The 22,908-nt window shown below is 41.4% G+C and overlaps 1 protein-coding gene across 1 annotated transcript; it reads left to right on the top strand.

Annotated features, from left to right (window-relative positions):
• The first annotated feature begins 231 nt into the window (after positions 1-231).
• On the top strand, positions 232-21,653 carry CDH26 (cadherin 26). Its single transcript, XM_037811171.1, is given in 15 exon segments — positions 232-315; positions 1,147-1,156; positions 1,661-1,770; positions 5,986-6,041; positions 9,068-9,184; positions 13,597-13,667; positions 13,670-13,755; positions 15,922-16,049; positions 16,605-16,657; positions 17,310-17,427; positions 19,026-19,163; positions 19,538-19,680; positions 20,967-21,108; positions 21,110-21,168; positions 21,634-21,653. Coding segments are annotated over 15 exon segments (1,335 nt in total).
• Positions 21,654-22,908: the final 1,255 nt, after the last annotated feature.

Below are 22,908 nucleotides of genomic sequence, written 5' to 3' on the forward strand. Positions count from 1 at the left end.
CGTGAACCATGTGAAATCACTGGATGTCACGTGCCCCATGGTTTAGAAGTGACGCCACGGTCACCGAGCAAACACTTTGGCGGCTGTTCTGAGGACTGGAGAGAAGACACCTCTCGGGGCCAGCACGGTGCCTGCACGTGAGGTGCACCATAAATACGAGCTTCTGGCATCACCCCTTCTCAGTCCTCATCGTCAGCTCTGTAGTTTCCAGGGAGAGAGCCATCCGCCTCTATGGGATCCGAGAGAAGGTGGGTTATCACCACCTGGGAGCTTGAGGACGAAGAGCCAGGACCCTTTCCCAACCTTGTTGGTGAGGTGAAGCACCGACTCTTCAGGAAAGGCCACCTCCCCCTTCTCTGGTTAGTCATTTCCCTTTTGGAAGGAGGATTAAGTCTTGAAAGAATATGCTTTAGCAGAGCCAGGTACTAAAGCAAAGTAGAGAGAATACCGGGCCCCCTCGGGAGACTGGGTCCTAGAACCCATGCCTGTCACTTCTCCATGTGTGTGCCGAGCAACTCAGAATCTCACACAGCAACAGGCTCGTTCATTCCAGCCTGCAGACATGCTTTATTTGGTCCAGACAGAGTCTTAATACTTGTTTTTCATTACTTAAAAACAGGGGGCTTTTATAAAATTGGAAGATCTGGCAACTTGGAGCCTACATTCCCACATGGCGACAGTCAGAGGGGGCTTGCGTTCCCTGGAGTGCCGCAGTCCCCACCTCTCCCTATCACCTCCCTGACACGGAGGCAGAGGATCCAGTGCCGCACTGAGGAAGATGCAGGATGAGGCTAGAATGGCAGAGTTTTTGCCCTTGGCCCATGTTGTTCATGTCTGTTATCCTCCTGGCCCTCACGGGCCTTTGGATTTTCAAGTGAGTGATTCAGAGCCCCTCTAGCTCTGACACTATGATCCTTAGGAAAAAAGTAGCACAGCTACTGTGAAACAGAGCAAAACAATCAGAGATCTACAGAATGCTTTTAAGTCCTGGTAGTTAAAAGTATGTGTTCCCAAGAGGTGGAGGGGCTCAGTGGGCTGTATTCAGAGGCGCTGTGGGCTCAGTGATAGCACCTACATCCTGTGCTTGATTCAAAGATTAAAATGCTTGGGACAAGTAAGTTGTCCAGTAAGTTGGCATGTTCTAAGCTCTTCTAGTGTTAGCTGGTGATCATTGTCCCTCTGCCTTGAGGGATCATTGGTACTAACAAAGTGACACATATTCCTCTAGATTATTTCTCTTCAGGGTGAATAATGTGAATCTGTGTTAAAGAATGGGGTCACACTCTGTGTGTTGTTCTGCAGCTTGCCTTTCTCATTTAACCCAGGGCCCAAGGCCCTTTCCTCCACTGCAGATCATAGAGGTCCTGAGGGCTACCGAACGTCCAGCGCTGTGTTAAAAGAGCACCATTCCAAGGTTCATCCATTTTGATGTTCACATGTTGTTTCCAATTTTCCACTATTACAAATCAAACCACAGCCACCCTCCTTGTTCCTGCATCTTTGCATACCCACTTACTTATTTCTTTAGGATAAATCTCTGGATTTGGAGTTGCATGATATCAAAGGTGCTTTGATTCCTAGTCTTGATACTTGATCTGCGTAATGATTTATTCACTTCCCTATTTTTTTCTTTTCATTTTTTCATCTTCCAGCTGTTCAGTGATATCTGCTAACGTGTCACTAATGTATTTAATCAGTGGACCTGGTATGGATGAATATCCACAAGTTGGTTTGTTTTCTACAGAAGATCATGAAAATGGGAAAATCCATGTTCATGCCCATTGATTGAGAAGCAACGTCATCTTGTATGGTACCTAAAATTTGTGATATTCTAAGCCTGGGATTCCTGTAAAGCTCTTGCAGGAATGTTGTATTGGTAAGCCTTATTTGAGCCGATTAGTTGCCTGGTCCTGGGAGACTGATATGTTATACGTGGAGACACACTTTGAAAGTCAGCATGGGGCTCAGAGGTTAATTCTGTAATCTTCTTTCAGAATGTCAGTCTTGGGTTTTGTAATGACGCTGCAATCTATGTCAGCTGCTACAGATCTTTGTTCCGATGACTGATAATGACCCTATCAGGCTATCTGAAAGCATCTGTGGATAGAGGTACAGAATTTTGTAAACTGGGCTCATTTCGTTTTTGATGAGTCACTGTTGAAATCTGTGGAGACAAGCTGCAGACAGATGCTTGGTTTGCCTAATAACCGATCAAGGAGACATTGCCGTGGACAGTTTCTTTGTTGTGAGTCCAAGTGCTCGTCATAATTTCATCACCCCCGACCTGTGGTCTACTATAGAAGACAGGTTTCCAAGTTGAAACTCAGGTTCTAAACCCGGAAAGGAAGTTAACAGAAAAATGCCCCAACCACGTGCAGCACATCATCTTACCTGCCTAACCTTATAGGGGATTCTAAGGAAATTAAGCCATTGTAAATAGAGCTGCTGAGAACAAGCCTGCTTGGCAATTCATTGACTCTTTCAGGATGGAAAGATGTTGCTTAACATCCAATAAAAGTAATTTATAAGCTTTTCTCCAGTGGTCTCAAAGGGTTAGTATAAATAATAAAATATATATCCTTAACTCACTGATAATTGGCTCTGAGACTCTGTTTTTTAAACAGTCAGAAATTCTCCCTAAACTGCATAAAGACAGCAGAAATGTATTACTCAAAGATGACTCTCTAGATCTCTATCCATATAAACCCCAGCCTCCCCTTCCCTAGAATTTAAAGAATTCTGTTAAAAAGAAGGAATATGGAGCAGTCTTAAGGGAACCCCTAGAAAGCACGTCTCAGTCTTTAACGAGCAAACACGTGGCCTGGGGACCTTGTTAAAATGCAGCTCCTGTTTCCGTGGGGTGGGCGAGGCCTGGCACTCTGCATTTCCAACAGGCTCCCGGGTGTGGCTGCGGCTGCTGGCGCAGGGCTGCTGTCTATCGAGTAGCAAGGCCCCAGACACAACAGTAACTGGGATGATCCATCCACGAATGGAACAAGGCAGTACATGCTGGGTTTTGTTTGTTTTTAACATTTTTACTGATGTTTTAGGGGTTAACATTAATGATGCTTAATGTGGGACTTCGCGTCAAGAAACTGGCAACGCTGAGGTCAAATCCCTGAGTGTCTTCTGCGACCTGAGGTTAAGTTGGAAAAGCTTGGCCCATCACAGATGGGTCCCAGAGATGGTTTAGAAGTGAAAGTGATCAGTGTGGAGGGAAAATGAATGGCCCTCTGCTCGGTTCTGTTAATCAAGACCCAAGGCCCCACTCAAGGCCTTAAGGTGAGATCCACACAGCACGCCTTCATTTGCTCACAGGTGCTGTTTTACAGTGATTTTTAATCATTTTGATAGACGTTTCCCCCATTTGACTCTAAGCTTCCACGAGAGAAGCTACCAGGTGGAAGTGATAAGGCACACCCTCACCCACCCGTCAGGCTCTGGTTTACTTTCTTCTCAACTTTTCCCGCCTGTTAGCTGACATGTGTTTACTTATGTGTTTGATTCTCCACTGATGGTCGATCTCCTCTGATTGTAAGTTCCAAGACAGAAGAGGCAGTGTCAGTCTCGTTCACTGCCACTTCCAGGGTCAAGAACAGGGCTCCACACATGGTGGATTCTCAGCTAATTACAGTGGACACGTGAGTGAATGAACGTGAGAACGATCACAGTAAGATCCCTTCTCTGCCTTCCCGGAGTTTACACTCTCGTTAGGGAGACAGGAAACAGGCTGGGGAGAGAGGTTTCCACCCACAGAAAGAGGCCTAAGCCAAGTGTCAGAAGAACGCTGCACAAGTTGAGCATTTGCTTAATCGTCTGTTTCAGTGGGGAACATTTAATATTGGTTTTGACCATCCATGAAGAAGGGATAGTCTTAAAAATGAAGAAAACCTAATGTTGTGCCATAAAGACAATTCCAGTAGCTCTGCTTTGTTCTTGAGGATCCTGAAGGAGTCATTAGAACTAGCCAAAATATTTTCAGATTGTTTTTTGGGAGGGTGGCAAGGTGGTGTTGACTGCTCATTAGTTCTATATACCTATAAGAAAGCAGTAAACACCAGTTTACTGAGAATTGCTGTAAGATTTAAGACAGAATCAGAAAGAGAAAAAGCCTGACTTTTTTCTGTGTAGGAATCACATCTCTCTCTATCAAGGCATGCTCAATTTCATAGGCTATAAATAAATACAATCAAGAAAATCCATCTATTTATATTACTTGAAATAATTAGTTGGTGACTTTATCCCCACCCAGTCATCCTTAGCTCGTTATACCCTATGCATGCAGCTATTTTGTATCGTGCACTTGGTGTTTAAGAAGATTCCGTGTTCGATTCTGCAGGAGAGAGTAAGCCTTGCGTCTCTGCTGACCCATTGTGTCAATGCGCGTGGCTTGTTTATCCAAGGCTGTAAATCTTAAGGCTGTAACAAAAGGCTGAAAACCCTTTCCAAGTACAGAAAATATCCATGACATTTCCCCTCTCCATTGTGATTCCGCGTCCCCCGGAAATTCTTAATACCTTACCAGAGAACAAACAGCACTCAGGCTTCTCAGCATCTTAGGGAACTAAAGGTCTGGAGTGTAGCTTTTAGGATAATAAATGGGATATAAAATAATAAACACAAAGCAAACATGCAGTTCTTATTTTTAAGTGGAAGGATTACAGTTGGCACTGTTTTCAAGCCGGAAGTTGGGGTGATTAAGGAATGAAGACTTGCCAGCACGGCCATAAATTATGAAGGGGAATGTAGAAATGCTGTGTGAGAAAGCCAATTTGCTTCCACAACGATTTAGAAATGTATGTTAGAGTCCCTGAAGCAGACCGGCTGGCTGGGAGCAGCCTAGCAGCAGCCTTCCGTATTGTAGAAGGCGAGCAGCGAACCACCGGCTCATTACAAAACTCCAAGCAATACAAAGGGTGATTTTTACTGCATAAAAGTATCACCCCCCCCCCCCCAGCCTTCCTCCTCTTGTTGCATTCCTCAAAGCGATCGCCTTACATGGACGTCCTTCCAAGCACCTTTACTACATACTACTAATATAACAGGCATAAAATTTCTTCAATTTTTATTAAAATTAAACATTCAAATTTTAGAATTTTGACCTACTGCAAGAACAATAATTTCTCTGCATGGACAGTCTCTAAATTCCCCTGCTAACATGATTCTGCGAATTTGTGATGGTAGACAAATGCTCATTCCCAAAAGGGCAGGCAGAGAAGCAAGATAATTTGGGGCTCGCTCTGATGTAACCACCTAGTTATTTGGCTGTTTCTTCTCTTCTAAAGGTAAACGACTAAGTGATGTCTGTCTCTTAAACTCTTGGTCTTCAAGAGCTGGTCAGTGGTGGCTGATGAATCTCACGGAACCTGTCCCACCGGTGGCAACTGTTTGAACCACTTGAAGATGCCCTGAGTATCAGGAGTGGCCGTGCGATCGTTGCCCTCACGGACACATCTTTGTATCTATTATTCTTGCATGCCTTTGTAGCTTCACATAATCATGTGAGGAAAAGGTGCCCTTGCACTGAGAAAACATAGTAATGGAGGGATGTAAATGGCATTCAAGAGGCAAAAGACCCCAAGTTTCCCCCTGGCATCGCAGCTTTCATGACATGGAGGCCGATGTTAGCATCTGTGTGGAGCAGGATGATGGCAGTGTCTTCACAGCAGGGACCATGCAAGAGTCGCTTGCTCGCTCAGGATGGCAGCAACTGCAGCAGCTCCAGAACTGCCCTCTTTCTCTGCAAGCCATCACTGGTCATTAGTGCCTCCTGCTTTTGGGGTATCACTATTTGCAAAGCACAGAATTACGGCTTTCGTTGTCCAGGCAGCCTTCTTGTTCGTTCCCTTTTTGGTTGAGTAAGTAGGTGATGAGGCATTTCCAGAGACTCTTAGAGTTGTGGTTTTGGCTGAAGTAGAAGGATGAAAGTGGCCAGCTACGCTCTTCTTCCAACACCTAATTCTCTTATGGTCCCCACATCTGCAGGATGTAAACAAAGCCCTGTGCTACGGGAGCTCCACAAGCAACGCAGCCTTCACCACGTCTGCTTCTTGGTCAATGGCCGTTGCAGGACACTTCTCTTTTTCATTTCAGAAATGTTCCTTTGGTCAGGTTTGCTATGAGGTGAGCTGTGTGAAACCCAGAAATCTCCCAGCAAGATAGTAAAGGAGAAGCCTTTAAGCCATCATGCTGTCAAACTTAAAAAGTCTTCTGGTGATTTCTGCATGCCCAAGCACCTAATGCTCCCCATACGAGAATCACACATTTAGCTGTATCACCAAGCATTTTGTAGAAGTAGAATGTAATTCAGCAGAAACACTTTTCAGTATGATACTTCCTACAAGGAACTTGAGACCTAGGATTCTTGGCTTGGGCAAATCTCAAAAATCCCTTATCTCCAAATAGTAGAGATGGTTGGCTGTTTATAAGCAATCCTTTCACAAGCTTTTATTCAATTTTTAGCTTCCATAGAATCAAAACAGTGAGAGGTCACCTAAGCAGGCTTGTAAAGTCTGGGTTTGTAGTTTGAATGGTGGGAGCAAAATGTATTTTGATAAATTGTGTTTTCACTATTATTCAGCTAAATATTCTGTTCTGATTTCCATTGAGATTTCTTCTTTGACCCCTAAGTGTTTCACTTAATTTCCAAACATTTGCTGTTTTAAGTTTTTATTAACAATTTCTAGCTTAATATACTTTACGTGAAATTTGTCAAGAATTGCTTTATAGCCAGAATATGATCAATTTTGAAAGTGGCCAATGTGCTCTCAAAAAGAATGTGGATGTCTCAGTTGTGGGTGCTCCATTCTATTTATAATTGTTGTGTTTAAATCTTCCGTATTCTTACTGCTTTTCTATTTTGTCTGCTCGTTCTATCAGGTTCTAGGAGAGCTGTATTAAAATTTCTACTTCCTGTTTTAGTTCTGTTAATCTCAGCTTTGAGGCTATATTATCAGGTACATGCAAATATCTTCCGCATGGATGAGCCTTTTATGATTTTCTCTAGGATGTGACACATAGATCAAGGTTCATTTTATGCTTATGGACGTCCAATTGTCCAGCACCATTTATGGAAAAAGATATCATTTCTCCATTAAATTGCCTTCCTACCTTTCTTAAAAATCAATTTTCCACATTTGTGTGGATTTGTTTCTGGGTTCTATTCTGTTCCAATGATGTAAGTATCGATCATTTCACCAATACTATATTCTCTGGATTACTGTGGCTTTATAGAGGATCTTGAAAACATGCAGTGCGAGTCCTTAACTTTGTTCTTCTTTTTCAAAACTATTTTGGCTATTCAAATTTTTTTGCCTTTCCATATATATTTTGGAATCAGCTTGTTGATATCTACAAAAACTCCTGCTTGACTTTTCATTAGGATTGCATCAAATCTATAGATCGATTTGGGAAGAATTGTCATCTTAATAATATTGTGTCTTTCAATTCATAAACACTGTATATCTCTTCATTCATTTAAGTCTTCTTTGATTTCTTTCATCTGTATTTTATAGTTTTTAGTATACAGATCCTATACATGTTTTAGATTTATCTCTAAGCACTTCATTTATTTTGGTGATATTCTAAATGATATTGTTTTAAAATTTTTGATTTCCAATTATTCATTGAAGGTATATAGCAATACAAGTGATTTTAAAATATTGTCTTTATATCCTTGTTAAAAATTGATTTTCGAATGCCAAATCAGCCTTACATTGTCAGATAAAACTCATTCGGCTGTTACGGATTATTGTTTTTATCTGTTGCTGGATTTTATTTGCTAATATTTTACTGAAGATTTTTGCACCTAGGTTCATGAGAGGTATTGGTCCATGGGTTTTTTTTTTCCCTTGCAATTTTTTTGGCTGGTTTTGATACTAGGTTAATGCTGGCCTCACATAATAAGTTGGGAAGTGCTCCTTCCTTTTCTATTTTCTGGAAGAGACTGCGTTGAATTAATATTATTTCTTCCTTAAAGTTTGGTGGAATTCACCTCTGAAGAATCCTGTCCTGAAGTTTTGTTGGTTTTGTGTTGTTTTTCAAAGGTTTTTGACTACAAATTCCATTTCTTTAAAAGATATAGGACTATTCAGGCTGTCTGTGCCTTCTTGAAAAGGTTTTGGTAGTTTCATCCCTCAGGTATCTGGTCCCTTTCATCTAAGTTGTCAACTATATTGGCATAAACTTGTTAATAATATTCCTTATTGTCCTTCCCTTCTTTCATTCCTGATATTGATAATTTGTGTCTCCCTCCACCCACCCCCATCAGTCTTTCCCAATGTTTGTCAATTTTACTGGTCTTTTCAAGGAACCATCTTTTGCTTTAGTTGACATTCTCTATTGTTTTGCTGTTTTCAATTTCACTGATTTCTGCTCTTTATTATTTCTTTCTTCTGCCTGCTTGGGGTTTGATTTACTCTTCTTTCTATAGTTTCTTGAGAGAGCAGCTTGGATTACTGATTCGAGATCTTTTGAAAGGAAAGATTTCTCACATACATATTCAAGATGGATCAGCCTCCCTAGTCAAGGACAGAAGTAGCAGCAGCATTGAAGGAACTGCTGTGCGCCAGTCGCTGTGCTAGTCTCTGGCAAACAAATATTTGCTTTGCCAAAAAAATTCTTTTAACTGTCTGCCATCTGCTGTGTTTCAGCAATATTCATTATTGTATTTATTTCTCATGATGTCACTGCTGGATTGTAGAAACTAAGGCGCATGAGCAACTTGGCTACATTTACCCTGGTGGAGAAAAGGAGATTTGAGCCTAAAAATAATTAATGATTTTTTTTCCAAGTCAGTGCATTGGTTGTACTCCAAGTGTTTACTAAGCACCTAGTCTGAGCCCTCACTCTTCAGTCCCTGGGCTTAAATGGTGAACGGGTGAAGTCCTCCCGTCCTCTTGGAACTGCGCACCTCCTGGAGGAGGCAGAGCAAGACACAGTGATAAAAGGTTCTTTGATTAGCGTCATTAAGACAATGGTCTGTGACATGAATTCATTCTCTGCTTCCCAGGTTTATTTTGATGAGGCAAACCTTTCAGCAGATAAAGCCTTAATTTTCAATGGTCAGTGATGCCAATGACCAGGCAACCCAGTTTTCAGAGCAGGAATTGAACATCAGCAAGAAGGAGCATCGGGGGCTGCGGGAATGCCTTCCCCCTGCGCTCTCCGAAGGCTCCCAGCTTTGGCATCCACGGGGAATGAGATCCTGCAGGCCCCGATGAGAGCAGGGCTTCGTGGTCTCTCGGCCTGGTGTTGTAGAGGCGGGAAAGCGCTGGGAAGCTTGGGGCAGTGGGCAGCGTGCCCAATAGGGACACACGAATCCAACACTAAAGCCACATGCCACCGGAAAAGGCAGAGCTGGGTGGCAAGTTCCTGAATATCTCTGCAAATTTCTCATCTGCAAAATGGCAACGAGTTGACAACTAAAGTCACTTAGCTAGAGATTCTGTTTGTCATTAAACTTAAACCACTCTTAATAGAATGTTGATCTATTTTAATAACAAAAATATTTATTTTGCAAAATAAATGAGTCTTTAGTGTAGAAAATTTGGAATATTCCAGGAAATGGAAAACCTGAAATAGAAAGCATACTTAATACCACCAGAGGTAAATAAATAAGTATCTTTAAGGCTTTGATTTCTATTCATTCAGTATTTTTCTTTGTATTTTATAAGCGTGTGTGGGTGTACATACTGTATGCTATACAAATATATGTGTTTGAGTTCACAGATCTTTATATATAATCACAAATGCATATTTGTGTATATATACATATATTTATTTCATCTTTTATCTATGCATAGAATAAATGTATATGTGTATATATTAAACATTTATAAACATATGGGTGTGCTTTCATATGTGTAAAGTTATGAATTTTCTTTTTTTAACATTTTTTATTATAGAAGCTTTAAGTTTATAGAAAAATCATGAAGAAAATACATAATTCTCAAATACCCCCCCCCATACACACACTCAGTTTTCCCTATTGTTAACACTTTGTATTAGTGTGATACCTTTGTTAAAATTAAAGAAACGATATTATCATAATTATACTATTAACTATAGTCCACAGTTTACATTAGGGTTAACTGTTTGTGTTGTATAATCCTATATTTTTGTGTTTCAGTTGCATTCTAACATATATACACCCTAAAATTTCCCCTCGTCACCATATCCATATATATAATTCAGTGTAATTAATCACATTCACAATGTCGTGCTACTGTCATCACCAACCATTACCAAAACTTTTCCATTACCCCAAACAGAAACACTGAACCAATTCAGCATTAACTCCCCAATTTTAAACTTCTCTAGTTTTTACCCATTGAGTAGATTTTGTCAAAAATCAATTGGCCATAGATATGAGGGCTTATTTCTGAATTCTCAATTTAATTTCATTGGACAATATGTCTGTCCTTGTGCTAGTACCATGTTTTTTTCTTATTAATGTAGCTCTGCATTTTAAAATTGGGTAGTGTGAGTTGTCCAACTTTGTGCTTCTTTTTTCAGATGGTTTTAGCTAGTCATCGCCTGTCTCAGTTTGCTAATGCTGCAGTTAAGCAAAATACCAGAAACAGATTGGCTTTTATAAAGGGGGTTTATTTGGTTACAAAATTACAGTCCTAAGACCATAAAAGTGTCCAAACAAGGCATCAACAATAGGGCACCTTTGCTGGAGAATGCCAGTGGTGTCCGGAACACCTCTGTCATCTGGAAAGGCACAGGCACGTGGCTGGTGTCTGCTCTGGGGTTCTGGTTTCAAAATGGCTTTCTCCCAGGACCTTTCTCTCTAGGCATCTGGGGGTGTTCTCTTAGTTTCTCCTGGGTAAACTCTGGACTAGCAAAAGTCTACTTACAATGGCTGTCTCCAAAATGTTTCTCTTGGCTGCAACACTGAGCTCCTTCTGTCTGAGCTCTTACAGGACTCCAGTGATTTAATTAAGACCCATGCTGAATGGGTGGGGTCACACCTCCATGGAGACAATCTAATCAAAAGGTATTATGCACAGTTGGTTGGGTCACTTCTCCATGGAAACAACCTAATCCACACTAATACGCCTGCCCCCACAAGATTGCATTAAAGAACATGTCATTTTGGGAGGCATAATACATCCAAACCGGCACAGGGCCCTTTGCCCTTCCATTTACATTTGATGATTAGCGTTCTCATTTCTGCAAAGAAAGCTGTTGGAATTTTGACTGGGATTGCATTGAATCTGTAAATTGCTTTGGGTAGAATTGACATCTGAATAATATTAATTCTTCCAAAACATGAACACAGAATGTCCTTCCATTATTTGGGTCATCTTTGATTTATTTTAGTGATCTTTTGTAGATTTCCATGCATATGTCCTTTACATCCTTGGTTAAATTTATTCATTTATATTTGATCCTTTTAGTTGCTACTGTAAACAGAACTTTTTCTTGATTTCCTCTTCCAATTGCTCATTACTAGTGTAAAGAAATGCTACTGATTTTTGAACGTTGATCTTGTACCCTGCCACTTTGCTGAATTTATTAGCTCTCATAGCTTTGTTGTGGATTTTTCAGAATTTCCTGTATATAGGATCATATCATCTGCAAATAGGGAAAGTTTTACTTTTTCCTTTCCAATTTGTATGCTTTTTGGTTCTTTTCTTTGCCTAATTACTCTGGCTAGAACTTCCAGTAAAATATTGAATGACACTGGTGACAGTGGACATCCTTGTCTTGTTCCTGATCTCAGAGGGAAAGCTTTCAGTCTTCCAATATTGAGTATGATGTTAGCTGTTGGTTTTTCATATATGCCCTTTATTTTGTTGAAGAAATTTCCCTCTATCCCTATCTTTCATATTTTTTTTTTCCAAGAAAAAATGCTGGATTTTGTCAAATGCCTTTTCTGTGTCAATTGAGATGATCATGTGTTTTTTTTTCTCTTCGTTCTGTTAATGTGATGTATTACATTAATTGATTTTCCTATGTTGAGCCACCCTTGCACACTTGGGATAAATCCCACCTGGTCATGGTGTGTAATTCTTTTAATGTACTACTGGATTCAGTTTGTTAGTGTTGTGTTAAGGATTTTGCATCTATATTCATTAGAGATATTGGTCTGTAACATTCTTTTCTTGTGGTGCCTTTATCTGACTTTGGTATGAGGGTGATGTTGGTCTCATAGAATGAGATAGAAGTGTTCCCTTCTCTTCAACTTTTTGGAAGAGTTTGAGCAAGATTGGTATTAATTCTTCTTGGAATGCTTAAAAAAGTTCTCCAGTGAAGCCATCTGATCCTGGGCCTTTCTTTGTTGGGAGGTTTTGATGACTGATTCCCTCTCTTTACCTGTTGTAGTGTGTTGAGATCTTCTGTGTCTTCCTAAATCAGTGAGGGAGTTTGTGTGTTTCTAGGAATTTGTCCATTTCATCAAGATTATCTACTTTGTTGCCATACAATTGTTCATAACATCCTTTTATGATCCTTTTTGTTTCTATGGGATCAGTAGTAATGATCCTTTTCATTTCTGATTTTAGTTACTAGTGTCCTCTCTCTTTTTTCTTTGTCAATTTAGCAAGAGGTTTATTGATTTGGTTGCATTCTCTCTATATTTTTTAAATTCTGTATTTCATGTATATCTGCTCTAACTTTCAATTTCCTTCCTCTTGCTCGCTTTGGGTTGAGCTTGCTCTTCTTTATCTAGATCCTCCAGTTGTGAGGTTTGGTCTCTGATATGAGATCTTTCTTCTTTTCTAATGTAAGCATTTAGGGCTATAAATTTCCCTCTCAGCACTGCCTTTGCTGCCATTTACTGTTTGTAACCTAATGGTATTCTCCGATGGCATTCTGTTGTACACTATTTTATTTTATGGATCTATGATAAGGTTTGTGACCAATTTCCTGTTGATGGACATTTATGCTTTGTTGCTACTTTTTATTGTTTATAAAATAGGCTTCAATGAACATATTTGAGTGAAATCTGCATCCCAATCAAGCATTATTTACTTTGCATAAATTCATAGAATTAGAATTGCTGGTTCAAACTGTACGCAAAATTCTAAGTGTTCCAATTTATTCCTCTTCCAGCCACATATGAAAGTGCCCAGTACATTGGTCCCTTTGATTAAAGTGCTTAAGCCTTTAATAGGTTACTTGATCATTTCCCTTTCTTTTATCATGTGCTTTTTCCTATTTCTTTCCACTTCTCTGTTAGTATTTTCATCATTTTTCTCTGAATCCTTACATCCTTACTCAATATTGAGAATATTACCTATGCCTGCCTTATATATTTCAAATATGTTTTCCTGGCTTATCATTTCCTTTTTAATTTTGTCTATAATATTTTTGCCATACATTTTAAGATACAATTTGATCTATCATTTTGCCCTTTAAGGGTTCTGCATTGCAATCATAATTAGAAAGTTCTTGATCTCCAATATTTTTAAATATTCATTTATTCTGTTTAGTATGCCCATAATTTGATTTTAGACTTAAAGATTTAATTCACTATGATGTATATCCCAGTGCCAATTAATAAATAATCAGCCTTCTACTCTTTTCTTCTGCTGCCTTTAGTCAATAGTAATGATTTTAAAAATTCTTTCTAGCTTAAACCATTTTTCAGATATTAACAAATGATTTGGATCAAGAAAACACTCTAATTTCTCAAGTTCTTTATTCCCTTGTTTCTCAGCACACTTACTGAAAGAAAGCCTCTTCCAGACTGTTTGTATTACTGGAGAAATATAACTCTCAGGATGCTTACATTTGGGAGGTTATGTGGATTTTATTATTTAAAAAAAAAGAAATATGTTCCCAATCTTTAGCTCCAAACTTAAGTTCTCTGTGTTTTGTAGGGAACCCTTTGTGGCTAGATTTGCTGTTGCAATTGCTAAAGTTGAATATTTCTTTATTAAGACTTCCCTTTGCTATATTTGAAGGACGTAACTATCCTTTCCCTCCCCACAAAGGCTGCTCCTTTGCTGATACTGCTAATCAGAGCGAGTGCTCGTGGAGAACCCCAGTTGTCGCTGCCAGCCACAGTTCATATCAAAGTGCAAGGAGGCAGCAGATGGTAGGGTGACAGCTGCCCCAAGTTCTGAGGTCAAGCATGGAGTGACCCCAAGTCCTGGGTTCAGTTTTGTTGTGGTTTCCCTCCATTATCCAAGAAAACGTAATTCTCCAAAGTCACCGAGACTGACATCAAGACGTCAGTCACAGTGATGCAGAAGCATTTGTTAATGATCACATGAGCTTACATTTTCGACTGCCTTATACCAGGCTCTGCGCTAAGAACTTCTACATGCATTATTTCATTTAATTCTTGGGACCACCACATGATTTTTGCTTTGCAGATGAGGAAACCGAGGCCTTGGGAAGATGGGGAACCCATGTTCACTGTAAGTCAACCCCAACACTACTGACATTCGGGCCTGGATAATTCTCTGCTGTAGGTTGCTGTCCTGGGCACTGCAGGATGCCGGAGCAGCTTCCCTGGCCCCTACCCACTAGATGCCAGTAGCACCCCTCCAAGTGGTAGCATCCGATGTCGTCTGCAAACATTGCCACATGTCCCCTGGGGGGCCACATCCTCAGGGTAGAGAAGCGCTGGGTCCGCAGCCGGGCTTTCCAGGCTGTGCTTGGGACTCTGGAGGGGAAGGTGAATGAGTAGGCTCCAAACTGTGCCTCAGCTCACCTGGTTTAGGTATCGGGATTCCACGTAAGATTTCAGGTGCTGCACGAGGCCTAGGCTTTAAAAAAGTGTTGACACCCGCCGTGCGTGTATGACCCATTTGGAAATATTACACCACTTGAGGTATGCGAGATTGTTAAGAGATGAAAAAAAATCACTCAGGATCTGTTTCTAAATTTTATTTTTATTTTGTCTATTCCATGTGAATGTTAAAAGTAAATATTTACTTTCTTTCCTTCATTCTTCTGGCCTATCTCGGTGAGGCGTTTCCCGGCCACCCGGTTTAAAAACCTCCCAGCCCATCCTGATATACCTCCCGGCCCCTTCCTGCTCTCTTCTTCTTCTTTATCACATGCTATTTAATTTGCTTCTTTCATTCATTGCCTAAACCTACCCCCATGCACACACACACACACACATACACACACACTCAGTTGCCAGCCTCCGCAGAGGGGAGTTTTGCTGGTTTTGTTCCAAGAGTATCCGGTACGCAACCACCACTGTTGCATGAATGCTGCAAACAATTGTTTTTAAAAGAAAAATTTTATACACTAAAGTGAAATGTTTTCAAATGAAAGCACCTCACCAATAATTGTATAATAACTGTGAAATGATACTATATTTGAGACTGGCTTCAAAATACTTCCCTGGCTTGCTAAAAAGCTATGTCTCAAAAGTAAGCCCAGGGGGGGACCCCAAACCCCATTACTTTGATGTGCTTGACTACAGACATTATCTTGTCACCAAAAATATTGAGTAGCAAGTTATTTTTTTAAATTCAATTTTATTGAGATATATTCACGCACCATACAAGCAAGCTATTTTAAAGATCTCCATAAGTTAGAAAAATTATCACCTTTATCTATATAACCTTAAGTGTCTATTTTAGAAAAAGAGCTAGGTTTTTGGACAGACAAATGAGGTATATTATTATTTTTAAAATTCTTAGAAAATAGTGCCTTGAGTTGGGTTTAAGAGCGCTTTTGAAATTATTTCAGCCGGAGACACCAAGTCCCAAGGAGAAGGAAAGAAAGGCTTGTTCTGCAGTGTGTGAGTTCAGATCCCTTAAGGTCGTGTTCAATAGTGAGAGACATAGCCAGTTTATCGTGCTCAGGAAACTACATTCTCTTTTTTCTTTTCTTCAATGGTGTGTAGTTGTCTTGATGATATTTAAGTGCTGAGTGCTTCTTTCAGTTTAAGAATCATATTTCTGAAGGTCGAGTCAGCCAGGGCGTGCTCCATCCTAACCCAAGGTCATGATTCGCATCACGTCAGCTTGGAGAGCAAAATTCAATGTATCGACCGGCAACGCAGGGGGGCATTTTAACATTCTGACCAACCCAGACACCAAGGTAGGGATCTGAAATGTCACCGAGGTGAAGCCATGACGGGGGCTGCTGAGGCCTCTTTCCGTTGGATAACTGACAGTCAGCCCGTGGCTAGAATCGGGTGGGCGCTCACCCGGCCGCTCAGCGCTGTGCCCTCGGGGTCTGGCTGAGAGCTCGTGATGACTCCTGTGGGCAGCCCTTGGCACTTCTGCCCCTGTGGCTCTGCCCTCACTATATATCAATATTAAAAATTATTTTTAAAATAACTCTAAATGCATCAGCACTTCACCATTTTCTGTTTCAGGCAAAATTTAATAGATTTTTTTGTGGGCCCTAAAAATGTCATTTTTTTCATGTTGTAATTTTTTGTATTTTGATTTTAAAAGAAATTAAAACATTTGTGAGGACCCCGAAAAGTATCAGGGGCCCCGGTCCTGTGCCTGCTATGTCTCATAAGAAGTTGGCCCCGGAGAAGGAAGGGATCATCATCTTGTATTCCTGATGAGGAAACCGAAGTGCAGAGAGGTTGGGGCATTTCCTTTAAGCCACACAGCTGGAGGGTGGTGAGGAGGGCTTGCGAGCGGGCAGTCTGGCTCCCGTGCTCCTAGTCGGGATGGCTCCCGGCTGCCCTGGAGGGACCTGCTCCCCTGGTGCAGTGCAGGTGAGTCCCGGGGCACTCGGTTCAAAGGCAGAGCCGGGTCAGGAGGTCTCCTCGGTGACGCCGATCGTCCAGGGACCACGCTGGGAAGAAGCAGCTCTTTTCTACCCCAGAGGCCTGGGGTTGAATTTTCCGCCTGCTCCCAACTGTTTCATCCTTTTAACTCACTGGCCACTTTGTGCCTTGAATACCTATGATCTTCAATCTATGTTTCCCCGAGATCCCCCTGATTTCTTACATAGGGTTTTCACATGAATGCTTTATTTGGTTATGGTTTTTGTTGCATTTTTCATTATTTCGTGGCGGATCATGGCTCTTTTCAACCAGAAAAGCAGGAGGAAAAAAAAAAAAAACTCCATAAATGATTTGAAAATCAGCTGAACACTGTCTTTTGATCATTATCAAAGACAATGTAAACAATAAATGAAGTGCAAAATCCACACACAGTGAACTCCTTGACGAGGGGCTAAGCTTCCTCTGGCCAAAAGAGCAGCAGGTGCTAATGGAATCTTCTCTCTGGAATTTGCAGCCTTTGGTTTCTTGCAGCTAGAAACCTTGTCATTTCAGTAGACAAGGAGGAGCCACCCTTCTCCTGCAAGAAGCGCAAGCCCCAGAAGCCAAGGAAGGCTGCTGTGAGCCCATGGGGAGCGTGCAGGTGATGCTTGCCGACAGCCCACCTGCCTTTCACCTGTGGACTTCATCCTTACTGACGAGGGTGGTGCCAGGCCTGGGATTCCGTTGGGAATGTTTAATGCTCTGGATCGGATAGAATTGCAAGCTTTATAAGGTGAGAAGAGGTGGTTGTGTAAGCAGAAGCAGCCTCACATACCCAGCAGGACCCCAGTTGGAAAACTAGCTCCTTTGAAGGAAAAGCTCAAAGTGAAGTTTTCATGAGGTTCACTCATTCTCAGTTTCCATAACTTGCATGGGCCCAGGTCAAATGTTTTCTTCATTCCATAACTTTCTCTGAGCCCACCATGCAGAAGTCAGTGGCTCATTTCTCTTTGCACTTAATGCATCTCTTTTACAGTCTTGATTCTTATATTAAAATAGTTTATCTCTATTTTCCTCTCTATTGGAGCTGGTAAACTGGCTGCCCACTGGCTTTGGGCAACAATAGTGTTTCATTTTTTTAGAATACACTTGCCAGCATTAAAAAAGCAAGAGATTTTATGTAACAATCTGAATTTTCTGGATGTTCTTGAAAAACTGGAAGACCAGGCATCTTTGGGCCTGTGTTCCCGGGGGCAAGTAGAGTTCTTGGCCCCTCAGCAAGGCTGAGCTCTGCAGCTGGACCCAGCGCCCCTCAGGCCACCCAGCTCTGCTCACCTGCAGTATCTGGGTGGCTCCCGTGGATACTTGGGTTTGAGTTGCCCTCTTAGACCCTTGCTTCTCCTCTTATCTGTGGGATACGACCAGGTGTTTTTGTTTGTTTGTTTTCCTTTTTTGTTTTTTTTAATTTCTAATTTGCTGTGGAGTGATAATTTTAAAAAATATAATAGAAATGAATCACTAGAGAAATGGTCATGTGCTCAGAGTCAAATACTGCCAAACGCTTTATAAGTATTTCTAACACTTGCTCTTGCTTTTTGTGATGATCTTTGTGGGCTGCTAACCGAGACCTCATGGCCTGTCACTAGGGCTGCGGGTGGTGGCTGGCAAACTCCAGCTTGTATCAGAACCAAGTGCTTCTGAAGATCTTCCTGAACTTTCCCTGATTGGTGAAGCCGGGCACAGAAAAGCTCCAGGCCCTTTAAAAAACATAACCCACCATAGCACAGCCCTTGAATTATGTGAGTAAATGTGGTTAAAAGGGGGCATTTCAGGTTGTATATATGTTTCTAGGGTAAAAATTAGAAGATAAAACAGGATTGTTCAACACGGTGAACCCTATGGTAAATGATGGGCTCTAGTTACTAGTACAATCACAAAAATGTTTTTTTCATGAATGATAACAGATGTACCTCACTAATGCAGGGTGTTAATAATGGGGAGGTGTATGGGAAAAATTCACAACAATGTGAACTATGGACTATAGTTAATAGCACAATTATAATAATCTTTTATCAATTGTAACAAAGGTCCCACACTAATACAAAGTGTTAATAATGGGGGGGGGTGGGGTGGCTATATGGGAATGCTGTATTTTTTACATGATTTTTCTGTAAACCTACAAGTTCTCTAATAAAAAAAATAAATAAATTAACTGTAACTCTTCAAATACCAGAGACAGTAGCTGCTGACCCTTTCGGAAGCCCTTGCCCAGATGAGGGAGAGAAAGCCTGAGGGGAAATGTCCCTTTTCTGTCTCTACCTGGGGTCCTGAGGTTTTCCCATTGTTTGCTCCGGGTATGGGGGTCCCCACTGCCCAGGAACCTGACCTGGTTCCCCGGATGTCACCTGTGGCCACCCTGGGAAACCTGGAGCCCGGGCGAGCCCACAGTCGGCGCCTCGCGTGTACAGGTCGGGGAGCTGCTCAAGACCATTTTGACTGAATCGATCGCCCAAGAGTGACCCCTCTGGGCTCTCTACAAAGTGGACACCCCAGGGGGGCAAGCCCCAGGCTGCGAGGGTGGGGTGGTTTTAAGATTAAGCTACTAACAGGGACGGGCAACTGAAGATTGGTTCTGGACGAGGACGGAACGTTGCCCCAGCTAGGAGGGGACATGTCGTCGTTCTAGAGAACGTGGATCTGACACGCTGACAGTCTTTGGGCTGCCGTCCTGTGCTTTTCATTAAATTCACGAACACTCTTGTAGCTTGTTTGCTCTTAGAATTTCCCAGATTACTTGTGATAGGAATTAGGTTTGCTGTGTGATATATTTTAACTTGTCCTTTGGCATAACATTTTAATTTTAAAAATTGTGTGTGTTTCCTCTACAAGAAATGAACTGGTTCATGATCTGGCAAATTGAGTGACCGTAGACGAAAACTGAGGAGCAGTCACCACCTCAAAGTGAATTGACAGGGAACCCCCTTACGTCCAGGAGAGCTTTCACAGGGTCGTTGTTCACACCGTTGATGATGGTGAGTGGTTACCCCAAATTGGAAAAAATATGCTTTCTTGCTTCCTGAGGGAAAACACTGGTGTCTTTCAGCACAGCAGAAAAAAATATAAAATAAACCTTTTTATCACTTTGCATCCATGTTGGTGATTATTTTTGATGACAATTCTTGAAATGGTAGACTAGAGACCAATGGCATTAAAAGAGGGGCAGTATTCTTTCAGAAGACATGACTAAACCCACAAGGAAGCTGCAATCAAACACAACACCTTTTTTATCTGTTCTTAAGACAACTTTTTAGCTCTTTGTCAAAGCAAATGATGTGTGATAAATAGTACAGTTTCCTGTACTTGCAATGGCACATCAGCTCAGGTAAATGTGACTTTCGGGCACAAATTTGTCATAACCCAGGATGGGTGGTTTTATGAGCATGTTTTAATACTTTTTGCTCTAATCTCTCAAGGTTGAATTTTTAAACCTGCCAAAACATAGAGCTGAATAAATAAAAGTTCTCAAATAATTTTTATAATTGTGGTTAAGAAAGTCTGTGAACTAAAACCCAGGTTCCAAGTGATATGAAGCTGTATATCTCATTTGCATAATTAATTAGTAGAATATTGGTTATTTGAAGATATTAAATCCATATTCTGAATCAGTCTTAAGTCAGGAGAAGGTGGGTGGGGATTGGTGCAGGTTTCCATGATTTTGTTATGGGTGGGTTTATGATTGACATTTTAAAAAAATTAGACTTTTTATTTTGAGATTATCGTTGATTCACCTGCAGTTGTAAGAAATAATGCAGAGCTATTTTGCGCCCCCTTTACCCAGTTACCCGCAATGGTAACATCTTGCAAAACTGTAATACAATCTCACCATCAGGATGTTGACATCGACACAGGCAAAACCCAGAGAAGTCCTGCCCCCCAAGAATCCCCCAGGTTGTCCTTCCGTGGCCACACCCCCCTCCTTGCGCCCTTCTTAATCCCTGAGATGACTGGCATTCAAGTTCAGTTGATGATTCTGCATTCTACCTTGATCCATAAATGATTTCAAGTGAAAAATGTTTTGTTAATTTCTCTTACCCAGGTATTCCGAATTTTCAAAAGAGCAGGAAAACAAACCATGCTTAGGGCTGTAAAGCTTATGACTTGAAAAGGGAATGCTCCGATGTTTCACTGAATGGTTCTTCTCCTGAGAGATTTAGAGGCTCATTTTCCAGGGGTTTGTGTGTATGAGGAGTGCATCTTTAATTGATAAACAACCCCTCTGGGAAATTCCTCCCCTGGAAGTATATTAAATCTCTTAAAGGCCCCCCGCTACGGGCCAGTACGGGGACCCTAAGGCTCTTCCTATCTGACATCAACGGCAAGCCCCAGCTCTCTCACCACGTGGAGGTCTCTGATCTGCGCTGACTGAGCCCCCCCCCCCCCACTGACATCTGGAGCCCTCCACGAATTGGATGATACCCGGAGAAATGCAGAAGCCACGTGGAAACTGGGGAAAAATTGGGGTGAGTGTTTATAGTGATCTGGGATAAAGGGTTGCAAATGACAGCAACCCACCTCTAACAGACTTAGGCAGAAAAATGACTTTATGGGCTCCTGGATCTGAACAAGCCCAGTGAGGCTGGGTTCTGGCAGAGCTGGACCCAGGACTCAGTGAACTTCCCTGGAAGCTGCTTCTCTGCGTCTGGGTTCTGCCTTTCCCTGGGCTCCTTCATTCTCAGGCAGGCTCTCGGCTTCATGGCAAAGTGGCTGCTGGGGGTCCCTGGGACGCCACACGACAAGAAGGGGTGCCTCCAGCACAATGCCAGGAGTTCATATCGCTGCCTGGTTGGGGTCACTGCTCAGATGGGGTGGGGTTGGAAGGATGGATATGCTGAGCAAGTCGTTGAGCCTTTGCACAAAGATGACATCATGAACGCCCCTCTGAAAGGGCTTGGGCAGGGATGAGTGTGTCCTGCTGGTCCTCGCAGGGTTGGCTTCACAGGCGTGAGACCCGGGCAGCTGACTCAGAAGGATCAGCTCGGTTCAGTGCTCTGTAGTTGCCCTCTTGACATTCTTACTTTTTGAACAGGAGGTTCACATTTTCATTTTGCACTTGGCCTTGCCAGTTCTATAGCTGATCCTGGGACCTGGGGGTGGATGCACATCATTTATAGTTGAGGCCATAGCCATGGCACAAAGCGAGTCTCACTGGACTTTGCAGACACAAGACGGCATGTGCAAACCGAGTGTTCTTCTGCTCTCTCCCCACAAGGCAACTATCAAACTTGCCCTTGTATTTCTGCTCTGAATATCTCAGTGCTCTCATCAGAATTACTGTATCTTTAGTACAAAAATAAAAAGCAATATAATCGCAAGAATTTCTAGTTTTGCATTTACATCCCTTGTTAATTTATAACCAATACGCACTCCATCCTCCTTACATTTAAGGATTCTGACACCCTCTGAGACGAGAGGTATGAGATACACTCTACTCACAGATGTCACCATGGAGTGGGCTATCTTAGTGTTCTACCAGCTATGGAAAGCCCTTAAAACTGGAAATTTGGAAGGGAGGAGGTGATATAAAATATACTCAACATCTAATCAAACCAAAAGAAGTCATACAGAAATCAAATTGGAAGTAATTAAGATACTATTTACAGTAACTTGAAAGCATAAGAGTTTTTAGCCTCCAGTAAATTGTTTTGCTGTCGACTTGATAAGAACGTGGTCAAAGCCTCCACTGTGAGTCTTCACAGATTTACAGAAGTTATGAGCTAAAGGTTCTGAGAGATCATCTAGTTTATTTTTTTCTAAACATTTTAGCAGCAGAATCCTTTTTATCAAATGACAGCCTACGAAGGACCCCTTTATGAATAAAACAGCGGCACATTTTTTGTTAGTACAAATTTTGCATGGACTGAGGTTTGTAACATATATTTATGACCTAAGAAATCAGTAAAAACAGTGATTCTGTTTTTATGAAAACAAAAAATGGAAGTCAGATGTTTTATGAAAACAAAAAATTACGTTATCCTGAGCACCTTATCCATTGCCTCAGAATATTGTATACTGGTTGTTAAAGTATCAAGAAAATTTTGATTTATGCAGATAAGCAATTTCCAATATTAATAGTTCTTTAGTAGCTCAATTTAGAGTATCAGGATTCTCTCTAATTAAGCGAATATGGGATGAGAAACTTTATTCCACTTTTACAAAAGCAAGTAAACATGGCAAATTAACATGTTGATGGACTCAATGAA

This window comes from Choloepus didactylus, chromosome 19 (genome assembly GCF_015220235.1).
Source record: "Choloepus didactylus isolate mChoDid1 chromosome 19, mChoDid1.pri, whole genome shotgun sequence".
NCBI lineage: Eukaryota > Metazoa > Chordata > Mammalia > Pilosa > Megalonychidae > Choloepus > Choloepus didactylus.